Source organism: Perissodus microlepis, chromosome 16, assembly GCF_051167445.1.
Source record: "Perissodus microlepis isolate ML-2025 ecotype Zambia chromosome 16, ASM5116744v1, whole genome shotgun sequence".
Classification (NCBI taxonomy): Eukaryota; Metazoa; Chordata; class Actinopteri; order Cichliformes; family Cichlidae; genus Perissodus; species Perissodus microlepis.
Window position 1 is genome coordinate 24,232,899 of NC_140476.1, and position 20,106 is coordinate 24,253,004.

The window sequence follows — 20,106 nt, forward strand, 5'->3', positions numbered from 1 at the left end:
TGCTGTCTGCTTGAATTTGATTCGACACAATAGGTTGAGTCGTGCGAACTATGCATCAGATTAAGGAATAAATATAAAAACGCAAATTTTTAAAATACAATATATTTTTAAATCAAGACTTAGCAACAAGTATAGTAATATAATTCTACACATTTATAATGGAATCTACTGCTAGTCACTAGAATTTGATGAAGAATTGCGCATGCGCTCATATTGGTAGAGGCGAGGTGGGAACATCCATTCTGTTCGTTTCTTCCACAAACATAAGTATGTTTTTTTGCACAAGTTTGCAACTTTATGGACTATAAACCGGCTCAAAATACTCGTTAATTATACCCCCAAAGGTGTAAGTACTCAGTTCGTTTACTTTGCTCTTATATAACAAATTTCCTCCATATACGCTGTCGAGTTGTTTCGCTTAATTACGTAGCCTAGCTAGCTGTTGCGTGTTGTATCGTAGGACCTGAGCTTCTAGTAGCTACCCTGCTTGAGTGTGAGGATACGAAGTAGAGAATACTTTAAAGCAGCATGGGACACATTTGTCAGATTAAAAATAAATAAAAAATAAAAAGCATCGTGCACTACTTACTGCACGTATTCAAGGGCTACCCGCCGGTTCAGCGTGCATTGTAGAGTCTTTAATGTCTTAAAAAAGGTGCTAGGGTCATCTTCAGTTCGCATACCTTTCATTTAATTTATTGTTTCTAGCTAAATGAAACATGACAGTCCAACAGGAGCTCTGCTCATACGCTAAAATTAAACGGGTGTCTACCCGATTGCTCCTGGATAGCTTTAGTCACATGGTAATTCATTCGCACTGTTTAAGATCATCCAAGACCGTATTGTAGGTTATTAAAGTCCCTTTCCACTGTGTGATTAAAAGGCAACTAAAACTATGATCCAACTAGATGTGAAAAAAAAAAATAATTTACCCAACTGAAATGTATATTAGAACTAGACTTTAGCGAAATTGTGTGTTAAGTGAAAGTAATCATCATCACCATTGTATGTCTTTACAGATTGCCAAATCATCTTTTAGGAGGCCGTGGACCTCGGCTTGACTGTGTCCACAGAGGCTAATGGTGTTTAGATGAGAACAGAAGCCATCCTTTAGTGTGAATGTGAATTTCTCTGCACGTTGTCAGATCACCTGTTTGCACAGGATGAAAATTGCAGTAGAAGGCTGTTGCCATGGGGAGCTGGACAAGATTTATGAGACAATTGAGTATCTGGAGCAGAAGGAAGGGGTGAAGGTGGACCTGCTGCTTTGCTGTGGAGACTTCCAGGCAGTGCGAAATGAGGGAGACTTGAAGTGCATGGCAGTGCCAGCCAAGTACAGAACCATGCAGACCTTTTACAAGTAAGTTCTTTGTTTATGTTGTGTTTTTGTTTGGTTTTTAAATCAAAGACACGAGTAAGGATATTTAAAACTTTATTATTGTCTGTGTTGCAGGTATTATTCTGGGGAGAAGAAGGCACCTGTGTTTACCATTTTCATTGGAGGAAACCACGAGGCTTCCAATCACCTGCAAGAGCTCCCTTATGGAGGCTGGGTGGCACCAAACATTTATTATCTAGGTAGAGACTGACTGATTCCAAATTTGTTTGCCAGCTTGTCTGACTCGCCACAAGCCTGACCTATATAATCACCTGTCTCCAGGTTATGCTGGTGTTATTCGCTACAAAGGGATCAGAATTGGTGGCTTATCTGGCATTTTCAAATCACGTGACTACAGGAAGGGTATTTGTTTTTGTTTGTTTAGCTTTTCAAATAGTTGAGGCTCCACTGCTATGCATCATATTTACATGGAATGTTTTCACTTTAAGGCCACCATGAATTCCCTCCATATAATCCTGAAACACTTCGAAGTGCATACCACATCAGAAATATCGAGGTTTTCAAATTAAAACAGGTAAATCTCGCAAGCTCTTCCACACAACTCTAAATGTTTGTCCACTTCTTTAGCTAAATATACAATGTTAATTTTACATGATTATTTCTGCTAAGATCCAGATGCCCATAGACATTTTCATGAGCCACGACTGGCCTCGTGGAATCTACTACTATGGCAGCACGAAGGAGCTGTTACGAAAGAAGAAATTCCTTCGTCAGGAGGTGGAGTCAAACTCTCTGGGAAGTCCTGCTGCAGAGGAGCTCCTAGCTCACCTCCAGCCTAACTATTGGTTCTCTGCACATCTTCATGTGAAATTTGCTGCCATTATGCAGCATCCGGTGAGAGTGACAGTTGTTCAGTTAGAATTACTGCTGCTAATAAGGTTTAAATCGTTCTAACCATCATTTCGGTGATTTCTTATTTTCAGCCTAAAGGTAAAAGTGCACCACGCGTAACCAAATTCCTGTCTCTGGATAAATGTTTGCCCCACAGGGAATTCTTACAGGTGGGACAACTCTTTTTTTTTTTTTCTTTTTTTTTTAAAATTGATATATTAGGATCAGAGTCTTGTTTAAAGTGTGTGAGCTAACACCTTTTGTTTTTTCAGATTGTGGATATTCCAGAAAGACCAGGTTCATCTGAGGGTCTTGAGTATGATCCAGAGTGGCTTGCTATTCTCAAGGCTACCAACACTCTACAGAGGACCACTCCTCACCCCTGGAACCCCCCAGAGAATAATGGCTTGCATGAACGGTACACACGTATAGACATAAAAGTAACAAGGCCTGTAAAAGCAGAGTTAGCTTGTGCATGCATAATTTCAGTCTCCCAGAACTAAAACATTAGCTTGAACATAGAGCGAATGTCATGCAGCAGGGGAAAGGTCACTCTGGAAGAGAGGATCTTGCACTTAAAACAAGCTTTGCATTGTAACTTCCCTGAGCTCTAGGTGTAAAAGGAAACTCGAGCTCAGGGAAGGCCTTTTTGTGTAGGATGTTATCACCACCTGTGTTGCCTTGGTGAAATAAGCAACAAAAATAAGCTCTATGGGGAAAAACAAGTTTGATATTTGCATGTTTTGTTTGGCAGCATGTTCTCCACAAATTAATGCCACTTTTTTTTTTTTTGAAGCGCAAGAAAAATGCTAATAACCAATAGGAGCACTAGAGCTAGTCACTGGAATTTTTTTTTTAAACTACTCAGCTGTCTACAACGTCAAGACAGACCAAGAATGAAGTTGCTGGTGTAGCTAGTTAGACCTGTGCAAGTTAGAGAGGAAGTATGAAACTCACTGCTTCAGCTGTTGGTTTTCATTCTTTTCCTTCTTCCCAAAGCCAGCAAGCAGAACTGAGCGGGGAGCAATTTGAAGTGTGTCACACTGCTTATTCATAAAAATACATTTTACATAATGAAAATAAAGCAGAAGGAAAGATTTCTCTGGACACCAATATTTGCTTAAATCAGCTCAACGCACGTTTTCAGTGAAGCCAAAACAATACTTTACATAGTGTATTTGCATCCATACTGGGAGACGGTATACTGGACCCTAATAATGAGCTGCCAAGTTATTGTTCAAGTTATTGCTTCAGATGCTTGAAGAAAAGGTCATTATGACTGAGCGGTTTTTGTTCATACTTTCTTTTATAATGTTGGATTGCATACACCCATCAGGTGGGACTTCAGCGCTTCAGAAGCCGCTATGATGCAGGTGGTGGAGGATCTGAGCGGGGAGCTTGGCATTCCAGACAACTTCAGTCCAACGGTGCCATCCTACAACCCCAACAAGCCCCATCGTCAGGCTACCCCGAGCTACAACACCAACCCTCAGACGACCGAGCTTTGCGCCAAGTTGGGTCTCACAGACATCTATGCACAGGTCGGGCGGGGAGAAGATGAGGTGGCGAGAGTTCAGGGCAGTACAGGAGGAGAGGATGACGAAGATGAAGATAGTTTGGGAAGTACTGACGAGCCCAGCGAGTATCCAACCGATACTTCAGGATTGTCAGGTTCATTTAATCCAGATGAGATCACCATAGAAGACGAGTGGGAGGAGGAGGAGCTGAAAGCAGAGGTGAAAGGGGACGAGCTTTTTGATGCGAAAGCAGGTGAAATCCACACACCCAGCCGTATGGTTCTACCCGAGCCCAAATGCAGCGTCTCGCCCCCTCCTCTGCCCGACCTCATGAACCTGCCACCTCCTTCCCACTCTACCCCAGCTCACGCTCAGTTTGGAGCAGACAGGGCAGGACAGGACAGCGGCGACGATGAGGACGTCACAGCTGCGCGCATCCTAAAACGAACCAGCATTGAGAGTGGGGACGCTGGCAGCAGAGGCCCAACTCCAAGAATCAAACGCAGAAACCAGGTGATCTATACAGCAGCGGAGGATGACGAGTGTGAGGGATAGTCAGAGAGGCAGTGTAAACTTCTCCGTTAGTTTATATTCATTAATTTATGTACCTGCAGCTACTCACACGAGCTGTTCAAAGCAGAGGCATGGCTTTATTAAAATGCCCGTAAAGGTGGACTGTACACAAGCAAAGAATTTGTTTCTGGATTCAGTTTCCACAGAAATTATACCCATCAAAATGTTTCGTTGTTTAAACATGATTTTTATGTATTTTAATCCAACCAGATTTTTTAGAACACTTTTTCTTTTTCTGACATTGTAATTTCAAGATGATTAAAGAGGCCAGAAAGATGAGAACAGCTTTTTTTTTTGTTGTTTTTTTTTTTAAACAGAAATAATGACTTCACAGCTTTATTGAACACTTACATACCGTAGGTGCTGATGGAAAAAGCAAGTCTTTGTTTTAATTACTTGTCATCTTACTCGTACAGACCACTGAACCTACGTTAAAACACTGAACAATGACAGTGGATGCCGTTTCTTGTATATAATGAGCTGTTAGTGTTGAGAGGAACGGCACTTTTTTTTTTTTTTAAGCCTTCCATTTGTATACTATTTGAAAATTGTCTTAATGAGAATTCAGTTTTTCTCATCAAAATGCTTGAATATGAAAATAAAGCCGAAGAAAAGATTTCTCTGGACACAGATGTGTGTTTAAATCCCACTGATTTATAACATTGATCAGAGTCCTTTAAACGATCCATTCCAGGTTCACAAGTGTGCTCTGCTAAAGTCAACAAACATTCTCAGTGAAATTAAGACAATATTTAACATACAGTGTATTCGACAGGATCTCTACATCCATACAAAGAGCCAGTACGGTATAGCCTAATGACGGGGTGCCAGGTTTTTGGTTTATGGTGCAAACCAACGTCAGGGAGTAGTCTTGCGCCTTGTCTGCAAAGCACACACTCAAAGAAAGCCCCAAACATGATTGACAGAAAGAAAACGGGGAGTAGGCACTTCTGTTTTTTTTGTGTGTATTTTTATCTATTCTTTCCTCATTTTCTTCAGCCAAGCCTTTGACAGCCACTGAGCACACGGCTCATTCTAGTAAGGTAAAGGAAACAGTTATGCCATTTAAGCTGAACACAACATGTGCAGATATACTCCAGACCAAGGAGGTTTATTACAAGCCTCATAGTCTAAACCAAACAGGGAGGACAATGGAATTTAATCAATTCCTTGACATTTGGGAACATCATTTCCAGATGGAAAGCTATAGATGCCAATCAGAATAACGATTTAGTAACCCTGTCCATGTCATAGTTATACACTTCACATCCAGTGTATATTACTGCTGTAAAGAGCTACAGCAAGCTTATTCACACTAACTGAATGTACCTCAATCTTTCAATAAATAATTCTCAGACTTGCTGAGCTTTAGTTTCACTAATTCAGAACTTGTCAGAAGTTGAAATGTTTACTTCACGTCTTAACTTTTTGGGTTACCATTTAGACTAAATAAGGGAGGAATCAGAGATGCTGAAGCTTATCAGTCTGCAGCCAAGAGAAGTAGGAACATGGAACATTAAATAGGTATGAATTGACTTGTGTCAGACAAACTGAGCCACAGGAGGGTTGGGCAGGACAGAGAGGGGTTCAAACTCATTCCCGGGGTTCAATTCGGTATTTATTCACAGAAGGATCTTATTAGAGGGGAAAAGCAAGCAGCTGCAAGCTCGGGGGGGGGGGGGGTGACTGCAGTCTCAACCGTTTGGCTCTTTTAATGCCTCGGCCCTTTTTTCTCCTTTCGGGACACTCGGCAACATGTGCTGCTCAGTTTGTGCCAATCGGGGCCGTGACTGAAAATGATGCAAGGCAGAGTGAACACGAAAGAAATTTCACAATTAGTGCTAAATACTAGAACAGGCTTGCCACCATCTTCTACATTCCTCTTAATCTCAGTCTTCTCTATACCGTGTCTTTCCAAATGTGGAATCAGAGTTGTTGGTCAACAGACACGTGTGAAACGCTGTCTCTGTCCTCCAGCTCTGCTTGCTTTTATGGTTCTTCCTCTCCTCTTATTCTCTCTGCTTGAACAGGAAGATGAATGCAGAGTAAAGGCTCACCCCCTGTAAGTTGATTGAAAGAGACGAGATGATTGTAGGGCTGTGGTGGTGTGGATGGTAGAATACAGGTGGTAGGGAGTTGTGGAAGTCTAGTTCCCTCCACAGCAGGCTCGGGTGGAATGAGCATCTGGGTCCTGGAGGTTGACTCCCCGATGTCGGGCTGCATGCGTTGGGTTTTGGGTGTCTGTTTTTGGCATCTTTTTTGCTAGATTAAAGAGAAGAGGTTTATTTAGACTGTGACAAGCATATAATTCACGAGGCAGGACTCCTGACGTCTATTAGTCTCTTCTGTGAAAGAAATTATTCTTATATAAAACACAATAACACTCACCAATGGCCAGGAACAGCTCATTGACGTTCATGGCTGTCTTTGCAGAGGTTTCCATAAAAAGCAAACCAGTGTCTTCGGCATATGTCTGGGCTTCCTTTACCATTCAGCATATGAAAAGATCAAATTATTACACAGTATTAAAAAAACTACTAGCACAAATGCTAAAACCTGCAGATGGAAGGAAATAAACTGTTTTCCATTCACAAATCATGACTGTAATTCAGCATCACATATAAAAAAAAAAAAGTCACATCCGACCGATTCGGACATAAGTGGTATCGTGCCATCTCTAATTTTAAGTAGCCTTAAGGAGGCATAATGGACTAATACAGTCTGAATGCTGCTTGCTAACCAAGCTTACTAGCATTAACATATAATTTTGTCCTTGGTTCTGCTCCACATATAATGATTTTGAAAACAAACCAAACACAGCATAGTGTAGTGTAAGCCAGAATGTAAGGTCTGAAGCTTTGTAATACGGATTCCCAAACCAGTGGATGCCGAGTACCCTTTTATATACAGTTTACCATTCTAAACTAAAATTGGATGGCTCCTCTTATTGAGCTCAGTTCTTGGTGTCATGGAGACCACCTTCCTCTGATATTCTGCTCCATGCTGACATCACTGTTACAAAGCCACTTTCAGCTACTCTCCTGTCACAAGAGGTTGCCACAGTGTGTAGCTCCAACAGAAGCTTCTATATGTACACGCATATACAGTACATCCCAAAGGTGTTCTAGTGGATTCAGACAATAGAAGTGTGGCTGTACCGGGATCCAAAAGGTCAGTGACAGCACTTACACATTCAAACCATAGCTGACTAGTATTGTGGGCCAAAGTCAGACCAGAAAGCATTCCCCACAGTATTAAAATCCAACGGTAGTAGCCTACACTGCTGCAACAAGCATGGCTGGGTTTTTTTATTCATGCTGTGAGATAATTAAAGCAAAAGATTCACTGGGGACTATTTTGTTAGTTATGAATTGCAAGTGTGTTCCCTTTGCAGCCACATATTTCTGCTTTAGGCTAGCAGTTACAGCTAATGACTTCAAGGCTGAAGATGTGAATCTTAATAGTCTGTCAGCTCCAACAAGTGTGGCCTCTGACCTCTTTCATTAACAAGGTGCTTCTATCCATAGGACTGCTTCTCTCTTCAGGAAGTAAATCGGTTATGATTTAATTCGGACCAACAGGGGTGCGTTACCTCATACTCCACCAGTCTCTTCTCGGCCAGGTCAGCCTTGTTTCCAGCCAGGGCAATAACAATGTTAGGACTGGCCTGCCTCTGCAGCTCCTTCACCCAGGCCTTGGCTCTCTCAAACGTCTCCTGCACAAACACAGAACCAAGGTCAGATAAACTACCATGGAGATACCAAGCAAATATGATGAGATTAACTTTTCACCTTTGAGCTGATGCAAATAATGGAGCTGGGCAGTATAATGTAATAACTTCTTTCAAAAGTGCGACATTCAAATGAAACGTCAGTAAGTTCAAAGCCTCTGTGTTGGAAGCATGACTGAGGTACTGACAGAAATAGCACCGCTGAAAGTTACTTGTTAAAATGTAAAAGTCTGAAGACACAGTATGTGTTAAAAAAATAATTAAAAAAAAAAAATCAATGTCTTGATTATAATATGGGTAAGTACAGAATCAGTTAATTTCAATAAAAGAACTAGGTGAACCCAAAGTCACAGCTAACATTGGAGATGTGTGACATCAAAAATGTTTTCCATTTATGCTTTGATAGATTTCAGAATTGCTATTTACACAAATATGCATAACTGTAGATAACAACCATTAAAAGTTTGCAAAACCTGATTCAAAGCAGCGTGTTTGGGCTGCACTTATGAAAACACATTTGAAATAAAAGACAGCTGATATTCCTACTTGGGAAGTGGAATTTCTACAGCACTTTCCTTCTCCTGCTCAGAGTGCCCAGGATTTTCTTTACTTGTATTTGCATAGTCTAACACAGACAGTCAGGCTAAGTAATCCCACAAAGGTGGTCATCGGCCTGATTAGTCCATCCAAGAAGGAGGTGTGTGTCGCTTACAGCACATAAACCAGTTGCAACATGGACAGGTCCCGGGAGATATTTTACAAATAAAAGAGCAAATTCCCTTTCCCCATCACCACCAGAACCAGTTAGGAAGCTATGGGCATCTGCCTTAAGCATGGTTCTGTACGAGATCTGTTCCTGTTTAAACTGAGTTTTTCCTCCCCGCTGTCACCAAGTACTTGCTCAATGGATATTATCATCCTTGTGCACTGTTATTGTGAATGAGTGTTGTATACATAAAATCTAATTTAATAAACATAAAAAATATGAAGTGGTCGAACATATAATACATGTTGAATGTAATATATTTGTTATGACACATAATTTGAGTGGTCATAAAAATAAAAACTCCATTAAGGAAAGCTGGGAAAACATTTCGACTGTCACTTCATAGACTTTACAGTATCAGTGGCCATCATGACAACACAAGAAGATCAGACTCAAACTGTGAGTACACAGACACGGGAAGAAGCTGCTAACGCCACACAGAAAGGCCCAGCCAGACGGTGGATTTACACTGTCACACAGGACAAATATAAAAACATGTTGTAAACCATTAAGTAGATCAAAACGCAAATTTGTGTTTCAACATCAGCCAGTACACGAACTGGACGCAAGGTTCAAAGTTTCTATCATTCACATTGCGCTCAAGAATCTTTATTCCTTGTTGAAGCTTCACACTGGGCTTAGGGGCTCTTCCAGGAATGGTGACACTATTTCCCAGAGACATTCATCAGTAGGTGGTGGTTTTGCATTTGCCAAATGTCTTATCTTGAATATACAGATGTGAAGCACAAGCTACCATGGCGATTTAACTCAGTACCACCTTCATAATTCAAAACCCAGGGGTTCAATGCAATTCAATTTTATTTATACAGCGCCAAATCACAACAACACTCGCCTCGAGGCGTTTTATATTTTACAGTAGATCCTACAATAATAGATACAGAGAAAAATCCAACAATCATAGAGAAGATAACTTCAGGTGAACCATGAAGTTCACCTGAAGTTATCCTCCAACTCTAGCTCTGGGATCATGGGAGCTGGAGATTGAACCACCATCCTTCCAGTTATCAGATGGCCTACTCTACCTTCATAGTCACACCTAACTTCCTGAATTTCAATGATACCAAATATATCCATGTCTAATGATGTAGAGAATGTGGGACGACAAAAAAAAAAAAAAAGAGGAAAGGAAAGAACTCGAGGAGTTTCCAGGTTAATACTGATATTAGGCTGTCGGAGACATTTATGTGTTTCTACAACTGTCTTTCAGTGAGAATCTTTACATGATTGATTTAGGTAAATGAAATGAATTGTGAATGTTGAAAAATACCTGTAGGCAGCAGTCCAACATTTTAGAACAAATATCAGTGCAGCCAAGACCTACTGAAATTAGGAAATATTTCTACGTACCGGCTTGGTGATGTCAAAGACAACAATAGCAGCCTGAGCGCCACGATAGTACATGGGAGCCAGGCTGTGGTATCGCTCCTGTCCTGCAGTGTCCCAGATCTCAAACTTCACTGTGGTATCATCAAGACACACCGACTGTGCCAGGAATGCAGCTGGACATAAAAAAGAAGCATGATAGATCATTATGGGGTTCTTAAATCCCCCCCACCCACCCCCAATCAATCACCTGATTAGGAGTTCTCCCAGTTCTTACCTCCTATAGTGGTCTCTTGGAACTCATCAAACTGCCCTTTGACAAAACGCAGCACCAGACTGGACTTGCCCACAGCCATGTCCCCCAGCAGCACCAACTTGAACTGGCAAATCTTGGTCTGCGTTAGTGTGCCGTTGGAGCGGCCTCCGCTCCCTCTGGAGCTCATACTGACCAGAGACAGCAGGGGGGCTGGGCCTCCTCCCTGAGTGGAGACAGGTGCTTTTGGTCACTTGTGCTGCTTCCCAAAACAGACCGAGAGTCACGTGTCACTGACGACGTCTTGACCTCTGTTCTAGTCGTGTTTGGTCTGTGTGAAAAAGCCAGAAGCGTTTTATTTCGGTTCAAGATTACACACTGTCTGCCCTATATACACATATCCTTCTTCCTCAAGGTAACAAATCTTCTCCCGGCGGATCCATACTTTCTAAAGATTAGAAGTTTTCTATGCGATCAAGCACAAGTTTTAATTGCGACTGTAATGTCTCACGTGTACTACCTCTGAATGTGATCACGCCTTACCTCATGAAACGGAAATCCAAGCCGATCCAGAAATAAGTTCTAAAGATTTAAGCCTCATAGGAGGGATGGAGGTCTCGCATACAATCCAGCACCTGTTTAAATCCTAACTGCATTGCACAATATGTACCAACCTTCACATGCTGCTGCGTTCCCTGAATAAGAGCTGTGTGGGGAAAATAGCGGCCCATTTGATCTGGAGTTTACTGGGGATGCTGCGCTTCTAATTGCTCTCTCCCACCTCAGACACTCGACGCTAACAACCCCCCTCCCCCCGGCACTGCAGCACTTTCTCCATTTGAAACATTAACCTCAGCACCCCGCTGACACGCGTCAGGACAAGAGAGCAGACGGATGACATCCTGGCGTACTCGTGTTGAGGCAACTCCCACAATGACTGTTATCAGATCAGCAACCCTTATCTCGGGTTATGTGCTAGCGGGACAGCGATCCGAGCATTAGGTTCGGACGACACAAAACTGAAACAAAGCCTCGCATTTCGACGCCCAATGAAACACAGCCGTTCCAGCCGAGCGTATAAGTAACACAGAGGTACTGAGAGGAAAACATAAGTCTATTTACCGTGTATAGTGTCGTTTCAGCCGTGCGGGTAGCGCTAACTTAACTGTTGACAATTTGGCTATCAGCTGGTGAAAGAAAAAAATGTTAACGCTTCCTGGAAATTGGCGCATGCGCACTGAGTGCCGCATTGTCAATTCTGGGAAGAAAAGAAGAGCCGCATATCCTTTGATTTTTTTTTCACTCGTCTTTATATGGCACTTTTTAAAAATACAACTTTAGATCAATTATAAGAGTCACAGAACACAAGTTCGACGAACAAAATACCGCTCACAGTAAGAATGACAAATTCATAGAAATGATTCATTCTCAGAAAACACATCACCCCCTCTGGAAACGTTCTTTCTCGTCTGGTTATATTTTTTCCGATCTTTAAAGGGTATTCTAGGAAACGTAGACGGGGTTATTGTAGTGAATTCTTTGGGTAATATATTGGCAACGTTCTAGAATCTCCTCTGAAGGTTATTATTTTTTATAACCTCTAAGGAGCGTTACCTAAAGTTAATATTTAAATTTAAATATATATACATAGTTTAAAAAAAACTGGTAAATAGTTTCACAAACAATAGAATTCCGGAATGTCCATTTAAAAAAAAGAGACTAAACTTTTTATCATTGTATGAATGCACAAAGCATTGTATAATTTAACTATTGCCTTTATTTTCGACAAAGATTTAAAACCTTTTTTGAAACTAGAAAACTATGGCAGTCATTGATAATATTAACCCGAGGCTTTTAGCTTTTAGTCAAATTTTAATGTTTTAATGGCGACAAAAGTTACTCAATAACTAGCAGATAATCATAATAATCGAGGCACAGACACCAACACATTTCCTGAATGGAGTTTCAGTGATTAACCGCGTGGTTTTCTGTTGCAGCCTCCGGGCTGCAGGGGGCGCCGGAGAAATCCTGGGAAATATCTCGGAAGTCAATACCACGTGAAGGATGTTTGACTTGTTTTCACCGGTGCACTGCTGTGCAGGCACACAAATGTGTTGGTCTGTTTTTATTTAAGACATTGTGGGAAACGTGGAGGTGTTTTATTCTGACGTTATGCGATAACTTGCCGTCACTATGCCAGCAACAAACAGAAAAGCGCAGAAGAAGGGGAGGGACACCGCTGTAAGTGTTGTTTCACTATTCACAGTACTTAACAGTATTATGTGTAAACACACCACTGTTTACTTTAGCTCTACTATACTATGAAGTACACGATGTCAATTATATTGTTCTGCTGATGGTTGAATCACAATATTGCAGTTGTATTCAAAAAATATTCATGTGTAAGTGTAACCGGTTTCTGCCTCATCCCGCTGCAACAGTTCGGCCCAAACAGACTCCTCGACTCTGCGTTGTGTTGTGTTTTTAAGAAGACAAGGAGTCTCTGATCGATCGTTGCCACTTTATTTCCTGAATGGAAACAACGGTGTTGTATCAGTGCAAATGGCTCGCCACACACCACTCCGCACAGCACACTCTCGTATGGCTACGGCAGACTGACCGCGATTACTGCAGCAATATTACAATTTCTAATATACAATAAAATAACAGCAACAACAAATGATGTACCTGAATGGAAACAACGGTGTTGTATCAGTGCAAATGGCTCGCCACACACCACTCCGCACAGCACACTACGGCAGAACATCCCATTAGCATTCCGCTTTAGCATACAGTTTTACACAATAATAAACAAATGAAAAGTACATAAAACTGGTGTTGGACATGTGTCCACTAAGCACTTATTACACTCGGTGCCCATCAGCTAATCAGACATGTTTTATGTGTCTGTACTACTTAGCTATATCGTGTGCGGAACAATACAACTCACCTCTCGTATGGCTACGGCAGACTGACAGCGATTACTGCAGCCAGCTCACCTAACCAGCCACGCCGAGAGGGGGGGCGCTGTTTCCCCATTACACTGACATTTGTGGCAAGTGGAATAATACCACATAAACACTGTTACATAAGAAGATATTAAAAATGAGCTCAGTCTCTGCCTATTACAGCACTACATGCCAGATGGTTACTAGTACATATGTAATAGAATAAGATGTATCACAGTACAGCTCTGTGTGTTTCTTGAACCCTAGACTAGCTTTGCATGATTCACAGTTAAAAATAAGTCATATTTACCTTAAACTTTAGGGACTTCTCATGCATGCGCTAACCTCATTATTTGAATCTGTGGCCGTGTTTAATTTGAGAATCCACCCCTGTAACAGTAGTCTCATTGCACATGTGCATACTTTAAAATGATGATATGAGTATATGCAACATTTGTATGTATATGTGACATCCTTCAACGGAAGGATAAGAAAGAAGATCATTAAAGGTCTTAAAAAGTCTTGCACTGTGTTTTGGGAGATTTATTTCTGCTATTTCTTTGTTGTTCCTTAAATCAGGTACAGGGAACCAATGACAGCAGTGTGGTGAGCAAAGTGTCTGCTGCAGCACAGGGCTACTTCAAAGACGCCTTCCTTCAACACTTTGTGTGCAAAGTGGCCAGGAGAGCGCCGCTTATCAACAGGTCAGATATTGTTTTCTTTTCTTTCATGGACCTCGGATGTATGTGGTGATGGTTTACTCTATAAACAAAATTTATACAGTAAGCAGCAGCAATAGAATTACTCTCATGTGCAGGGGAGGTGATGCACACCACATGTATGTATGTAGCTGGCAGGGGGTACTGGGTAAAAATGTCTTGTGTAAATTAAAGTTTCTTTGGATGTTTCAGGGGCTATTATGTGCGCTGGAAAGCTGTGGACCACTGTGTAAGGAAATTCCTTCAGATTACAGAAAAATGCCCTGAAAGACAGGTAAGCTGTCAGCGTATCGTCCAATCAGTCTTTCTGGAAGCAGGTCACTTAGCAGCCATCATGTAATACCTCTTGGCACTTACTAGAGCAGATATTTTAAATCATTATCCAGAGTAGTGGTCATTTCACTGATCAAAGGAAAACAAAAAGTGTATATAGAATCTGAGTCAAATATGATTTAAAAATGCTCAACGTTCACTGACTTAATGTTTAAAAAGCTTTTTCTCTTTAAGGCTACCATCATCTTCCATGTTACCAAATGTTCCCATCTTTTGTATAGGTTTCCATTCTGATTGGTGTCTTTATTTTTCAACCTCACTTCCCTGGTTTAGATCTTGTCTTTGGGTGCGGGCTTCGACTCTTTGTATTTCCGCCTACGTGGAGATGGAGCTCTGAGCGGGGCTGTTGTGTTTGAGGTAGATTTTCCTGATGTCTCTCAGCGCAAGGCTGCCCTCATCACTTCTAATATAACACTAAGGGGGATGATAGACTCCCAGTCACCGTCACTTACAGGTTTGTCTTTTTTTTTCCTGTTAGTGGTTTAAAAAAATTATTTGTCAGGTAAAAGATGTAAGAGGTTAGTATGGCTGCTTGTGTTTCTTCAGGACCTGTTTATGTGTCCAGCAGTCAGTACCGTCTGTTAGGAGTGGATGTTAGAGAGGAGTCCAAGGTGGAAGAGGCTCTGCGTGTAGCTGGGCTGGACTGGGCTGCCCCTACCCTGATTCTTTCTGAAGTGGTGCTCACCTACATGGAAACACAATGGTGCAGTAATGTATAAAATGTGAACTAGAGATGAATTTGCATACACTTGGGCATGTAACGCTAGTTAGATGATGGCAATATGTAGCAAAAACTGAGAATTTATGATCAAAGCAAATCACATTTAAAGCCGTTGGATGTTGTGTGTCTTTCAGGTCTGATGCCATCATTGGTTGGGCAGCAAAGCTCCTGCCACAGTCTCTCTTTGTTATGTATGAGCAGATCCATCCGCACGATCCCTTTGGTCAGATCATGCAGGAGCATTTCCAGAAACTCAATTCAACTCTGCATGCACTTCGACAATACCCAGACACCGCCGCACAAAGGCACCGGTTCCTGGACAAGGTCAGTACACAACCTATACACAAGACACTTCCTGTATCTTTTCACTTCTTTGAACAAGCACAATGTAACATACCTCAGACCCAGGTACCAATTGAATAAAAAAACCCACAGTCGAGGCATATTCAAAACGTCCCTGTTCCTCCTGTGAAGGTTAATCCCATGAATACACATCATGAAGTTTAAATGTGTCCAGTCCTGCTCAGTTAAATATATGGCGTCTTTGTCTCCAGGGCTTGGAGGAGTGTGTGTGCCTGGATATGAATAATTTCCTCTTCGGGCTGGTCCCTGAGGAGGAGAGATGCAGATTGGAGAGCCTGGAGCCTTTTGATGAATATGAGGTCAGCTGGGTCTCAGCGTTGCATCTTCTATAAAAGTGTGCACTACTGATCAGAAGAGCTCACTTGAATTGGTTTGGATGACACATTTTGTCATTTATCACTAAACTGCTGCTGAATGTTTATTTATTGTTGTGACCTTTAGAAAACCTCTTTTCCAATTAATGTTAGTACAGCTGAAAACCACAGTGCTTATTCAAGAAGCGATCTGTGTTTGTAGTTGAGTGTCAGCCTCTGTGGGGAGGAGTGCACACAATGAAGATGTTAGGATTATTTCAGTTTCCAACTATGAGGGGAGAGTGTGTCCAGTCTGGCCCACTCTCTGTGGTTTTTGGGAAACCTTATGGACGGCATGCTGGAGCAATGGTTCATTCTTTCACCTCACCATAAAATGCTCTGGTTTTGAACCCGGGCACTTTCACACTGGCTTCACTCTGCAGTCCTGAAAGCTACACCCATCTTTTATTTTGTCTGTCACGTACCACTTACTTTTTACCTTCATCATTTGTAATATAAGTGTCTTTGAACCTGCTATTAAACAAAGAGTAAAACAGTCAACACAGTAGCTAACATCAAAATCATTCAATGATTGTAGAAGAAGAGCTTTATGGAAAAGTTACAAATAAACTTTATAAAATTTGGTGTTAGTTCAAATAAAGAAGATATAAAACATCATTTTATTTTTTGGCACAACACCGGAACGACTGCAGGTGTCCATAAGTTGCAGTTGCGGTACTTCAGTATCTAGCTAACATCATAAAGGTAATAATTATTTTTAAGAGGCAGGTAATTTCAAATGCAATGTAAAAATGGCCAACTGTACACATACAAAATGATAGACAATAAATGATGACAATAAATAATGAAAAGTGAGTGATTTAAAAAAAAAAAATCTGCTTAATTTCATGTTAGTGTTAGTGCGTCTAACCTGTGGGCATAGTGTACATTCTAACACTGACTCCTCACCTGTCTGCTCTCAGGAGTGGCACCAGAAATGTTCCCATTACTTCATCCTTACTGCATCTCGAGGCTCTTTGATGGCACAGGCTTTACTCCCTCGAGCTCCAGGTAGCTTTCACTTTCCACTCCTCGACTTGACACTAACAAGCATTTGAAATGGGACGTTCTGTATGCATGTTGAAGTTGTGTTGTTGCTTTAGAATCTCCTGTGCCATCTGTTGGCCCTTCTTGGAGCACAACAGCCCTGAGTGTTCGGACCACACCGGTATGTGTGGAGGGGCTGGGGATGGCTTCTGCGTCAGTGAGGCCAGGGTGGGTCCTGCTAACAGGAGGCTCCAGCAGAGGAGGCAGAAGAGCAGCGATCAGACTCCTGCTCAGAGAACAGGAAGGCTGGAGGTCCGTCAGTGTGGAGCCATCGGCAGATGTTGGTGAGGGTTTTTTTTCTTTGGGGGGGGGGCAGCCGGTCTTGATTTAGCCAGGAAAAGTTAGTAATTTTCCCTTCACTTATCCCAGGTGTGCGACTCTACCACACAGTTACCCCTATACCTGGAGTGGGTGCTGTGGTATTTGGAGGTCGCTCCTCTCCACTCAACCCGGTCAGAAACCTTTTCAAAATGACCTTTAGCCTCTGTGGTGCACCTGGTGATCTGGAGTCAGGGGGCCAAGATGCACCGAAGCTTTGTATGGAGGAGATGATGTGTACAGGCAGTCCACCACCGCCAAGATGGAGGCACTCTGCTACCCTAACCAGACACAGAGGTGAGGGAAAACAGGAAGTCTTGTAGGATCCTTTTGCCTTACACTCTTTCTTTCTTTTTTTCTCTTCCTGTTTGTAGCTTTTTCTTTCTTTTTCTCTTTTTTCATTCCATTTGTTCTTTTGCTTTATGCTTTTCTCACATCTTTGCTTCGCCTTCTCTCTGCCAGTCTTTTATCCCATCCCTGCTTTTTCGTTACACACTGAATCCCTGTCACATCTCTGCAGGCAGAGAGTTTGTGTTTGTCTTTGGTGGAAAGAACCAATCAGGGGCCGTTTTGGGTGACGGATACTTCCTGAGTGTCGACCAGCAGCACTGGACTGAGGTTTGCTTGTTGTTACAATTTTAAACCCAGATTCTTAATGTTGCACGCACAAGTTTATTATCACATCGCACAGGGCCCGTATGCATATAAACCTCCACATATTAGATATGTAAGGTATATTTTGAAGGAGTCATTTAGTAGATTTCAAGAATACAAGTATGGAGCAGGAACATAACGTGCACATGACTCATACATGACCACTGGGTGTCATTTACAGATCCCAGTAGAGGGCGTAGCACCAGAGGCTCGTCACTCTCACTCTGCATGCTCATATAAAGGTGGTGGTGTGGTGTTTGGAGGGCTGAGCAGAGCAGGAGTGCCCCTGGATGACACGGTAATCCTGACACCAACTGAAAGAGGCTTCTGCTGGGAGAGAATAGATGTACAGCCCCCTCCTGTACCCAGGTCTGTTGTGCCTCAGACACCATAACCAAACTCCAAGTTTCTGCTAAAGAAACTCTTTGATGAGATTTCCATTGTGTGCTTCGTTTTAGATACTCTCACTGTGCCCATGTGAGTGGTGAGAAGCTGGTTGTGGTAGGTGGAGTCTGGCTGCATTCAGACGGCGTGCCAGGCGTTGTTGTGATCAACATCACCACGTGCAGCAGTATGGAGTACAGTCTGGACACGGTTAGTGATCATTTATTGCACTTACAGTTATTCTAAAGGAAATCTAGCACCAACCAATGTTCTTCATCGACCTCAGGCCTTAAAGCCTCCAGGTTTGTTGCTTAAAAACTAGCACTGTTCCACTTCTGTGAGGAAAAGCAGAACTGAATTATCCGATGTTAATTACTAATGTATGTCCTGTCATGTGTAGACCTCAGTGCCCTGGCCTCTGATGCTCCACTCATTTTGCTCTGAGATGACGGACTCAGAAGATCCAGAGCTGCTCTTGATAGGTGGAGGAGGCAACTGTTTCTCTTTTGGGACTCACTGGAACCCTCAGCCTGTCACTGTGGACCTCAAACTCATGCTGGGCTGAATCAGCCTTGAGTATTTCCAAAATAAAGTACCAAAGGGTGGACTTATGTCAAGTCTGTTGAAGGGTCCAGACAAGTGCCTGCTTCCTATTGTAATTTTCATAATTATGTAAGAAAACCTGTCATATTGACCGAGCAGCAACCTCCAGGGTGCCGAAGCAGAAGTGCCCAAAACTGTAGTTCCTCTCGTGGCCACTCGAGGCAGAGACTCCCATATTATAATGTTCAACTTTACAGCAGAAATAAACATTTCTACAACCTGTTCCAGAGATATGTTTTGTCTTATTTCTTCCTTTAACTATACAGACCCCTTATATAATTTAAGGGGTTTCAAGGCTGTGGCTGTGACTGACTTGCCCATAGCTGCTAGCTGTCAACAAGGTGTCAGTCCAACTAATTCCAGTCTTTGCCTTGAGAAGCCTTTTCAGTGCACTTATACTTGAAAGTGGACTTATGTCAAGTCTTTATCCTGTCTTCCTTCTCTCACCCCAACCGGTCACAGCAGATGGCCCCGCCCCTCCCTGAGCCTGGTTCTGCCGGAGGTTTCTTCCTGTTAAAAGGGAGTTTTTGCTTCCTACTGTCACCAAAGTGCTTTCTCATAGGGGTCATATGATTGTTGGGTTTTTCTCTGTATCTATTATTGTACGATCTACTGTGCAATATAAAGCGCTTTGAGGCGAGTGTTGTTGTGATTTGGCGCTGTATAAATAAAATTGAATTGAAATATAATACGACTTTAACAGCCTGCTAGAAGTCTGTGTATTTTTTTATTTTTTATATATTGCTGAAATTAGCATGTTGCAACAGTTTGATAGATTGTTATGAAGTGATGATCTCCTACTGGGCAGACTCGAGGCTACACTAGCTCTATACTCCGCCTAATGGTACAAACCTCTGTGACACAGAATTCCAGCCGAAATTTGAATTTGAAAACTTGAATGGACGGGTGAGTTTTTAAACTATAACTTTCACCACCAGGTGGCAGCATTTCATCAGTGGATGCTTGAAATGTTTTTAGATGTTTCCTGTTTTTTTTGTTTGTTTATTTTTTGTCTGTCATTTTAAATAAATTGTGTTGTTAAATAACGGTTGGAGAGATTTGCCGTGACAGCGTGTCCCACCTGTCGCAGGGCGAGAGGCAGGGTATACTTGGACAGGCCACCAGTTTGTCAGAGGGTTAACTCACAGAGACACAGAAAGCTGAGACTCAAACCCAAGACCTTCTTGCTGTGAGGTAACCGTGTTAACCACCGTTGTGCAGTTAGGAGGGAAGGTGCTGGCTTGTTTTTT

General features: G+C 42.1%; 3 protein-coding genes across 7 annotated transcripts; 2 read left to right on the plus strand and 1 right to left on the minus strand.

Annotated features, from left to right (window-relative positions):
* Positions 1 to 196: 196 nt before the first annotated feature.
* dbr1 (debranching RNA lariats 1) lies at positions 197 to 4,946 on the plus strand. Of its 2 annotated transcripts, none has more exons than XM_084954973.1 (9): positions 197 to 346; positions 1,020 to 1,360; positions 1,454 to 1,578; positions 1,661 to 1,741; positions 1,828 to 1,913; positions 2,009 to 2,233; positions 2,323 to 2,400; positions 2,503 to 2,648; positions 3,567 to 4,946. In XM_084954973.1, exons 2-9 carry the CDS (start codon positions 1,164 to 1,166, stop codon positions 4,300 to 4,302), a joined length of 1,674 nt encoding a protein of 557 aa, XP_084811099.1. In that variant the 5' UTR covers positions 197 to 346; positions 1,020 to 1,163; the 3' UTR covers positions 4,303 to 4,946. The 2 variants fall into 2 exon arrangements, with proteins under 2 accessions (XP_084811099.1, XP_084811100.1); XM_084954974.1 differs by having other exon boundaries at positions 1,146 to 1,360.
* On the minus strand, positions 4,378 to 13,285 carry rab5b (RAB5B, member RAS oncogene family). Of its 4 annotated transcripts, none has more exons than XM_084954980.1 (6): positions 13,102 to 13,285; positions 10,438 to 10,639; positions 10,185 to 10,336; positions 7,913 to 8,035; positions 6,709 to 6,802; positions 4,378 to 6,582 (listed from the first exon to the last, which is right to left on the minus strand). In XM_084954980.1, the coding sequence occupies exons 2-6, from the start codon at positions 10,601 to 10,603 to the stop codon at positions 6,467 to 6,469; spliced, it is 651 nt and encodes a 216-aa protein (XP_084811106.1). In that variant the 5' UTR covers positions 10,604 to 10,639; positions 13,102 to 13,285; the 3' UTR covers positions 4,378 to 6,466. The 4 variants fall into 4 exon arrangements, with proteins under 4 accessions (XP_084811106.1, XP_084811104.1, XP_084811105.1 ...); XM_084954978.1 differs by having other exon boundaries at positions 4,955 to 6,582; positions 10,438 to 10,744; positions 13,102 to 13,284; XM_084954979.1 differs by lacking the exon at positions 13,102 to 13,285 and adding an exon at positions 11,536 to 11,656 and having other exon boundaries at positions 4,955 to 6,582.
* Positions 12,077 to 19,078, plus strand: lcmt2 (leucine carboxyl methyltransferase 2). Its single transcript, XM_084954965.1, has 14 exons — positions 12,077 to 12,654; positions 13,941 to 14,065; positions 14,273 to 14,354; positions 14,687 to 14,867; positions 14,960 to 15,116; positions 15,269 to 15,458; positions 15,689 to 15,796; positions 16,774 to 16,861; positions 16,954 to 17,181; positions 17,267 to 17,512; positions 17,736 to 17,833; positions 18,051 to 18,238; positions 18,328 to 18,463; positions 18,654 to 19,078. Exons 1-14 carry the CDS (start codon positions 12,607 to 12,609, stop codon positions 18,816 to 18,818), a joined length of 2,040 nt encoding a protein of 679 aa, XP_084811091.1. The 5' UTR covers positions 12,077 to 12,606; the 3' UTR covers positions 18,819 to 19,078.
* The last annotated feature ends 1,028 nt before the right edge of the window (positions 19,079 to 20,106 follow it).

Excerpts from the sequence above, each read along its gene's own strand:
- dbr1 (XM_084954973.1), top strand. The coding sequence starts at position 1,164 with ATGAAAATTGCAGTAGAAGGCTGTTGCCATGGGGAGCTGGACAAGATT. Across the intron at positions 1,579-1,660 it reads ACCAAACATTTATTATCTAG|GTTATGCTGGTGTTATTCGC; the intron begins GTAGAGACTGAC and ends ACCTGTCTCCAG. Across the intron at positions 2,401-2,502 it reads CCCACAGGGAATTCTTACAG|ATTGTGGATATTCCAGAAAG; the intron begins GTGGGACAACTC and ends TTGTTTTTTCAG.
- lcmt2 (XM_084954965.1), top strand. The coding sequence starts at position 12,607 with ATGCCAGCAACAAACAGAAAAGCGCAGAAGAAGGGGAGGGACACCGCT. Across the intron at positions 14,868-14,959 it reads CCAGTCACCGTCACTTACAG|GACCTGTTTATGTGTCCAGC; the intron begins GTTTGTCTTTTT and ends GTGTTTCTTCAG. Across the intron at positions 15,797-16,773 it reads AGCCTTTTGATGAATATGAG|GAGTGGCACCAGAAATGTTC; the intron begins GTCAGCTGGGTC and ends GTCTGCTCTCAG.
- rab5b (XM_084954980.1), bottom strand. The coding sequence starts at position 10,603 with ATGAGCTCCAGAGGGAGCGGAGGCCGCTCCAACGGCACACTAACGCAG. Across the intron at positions 6,803-7,912 it reads AGAGACTGGTGGAGTATGAG|GAAGCCCAGACATATGCCGA; the intron begins GTAACGCACCCC and ends TGAATGGTAAAG. Across the intron at positions 6,583-6,708 it reads TGAGCTGTTCCTGGCCATTG|CAAAAAAGATGCCAAAAACA; the intron begins GTGAGTGTTATT and ends TCTTTAATCTAG.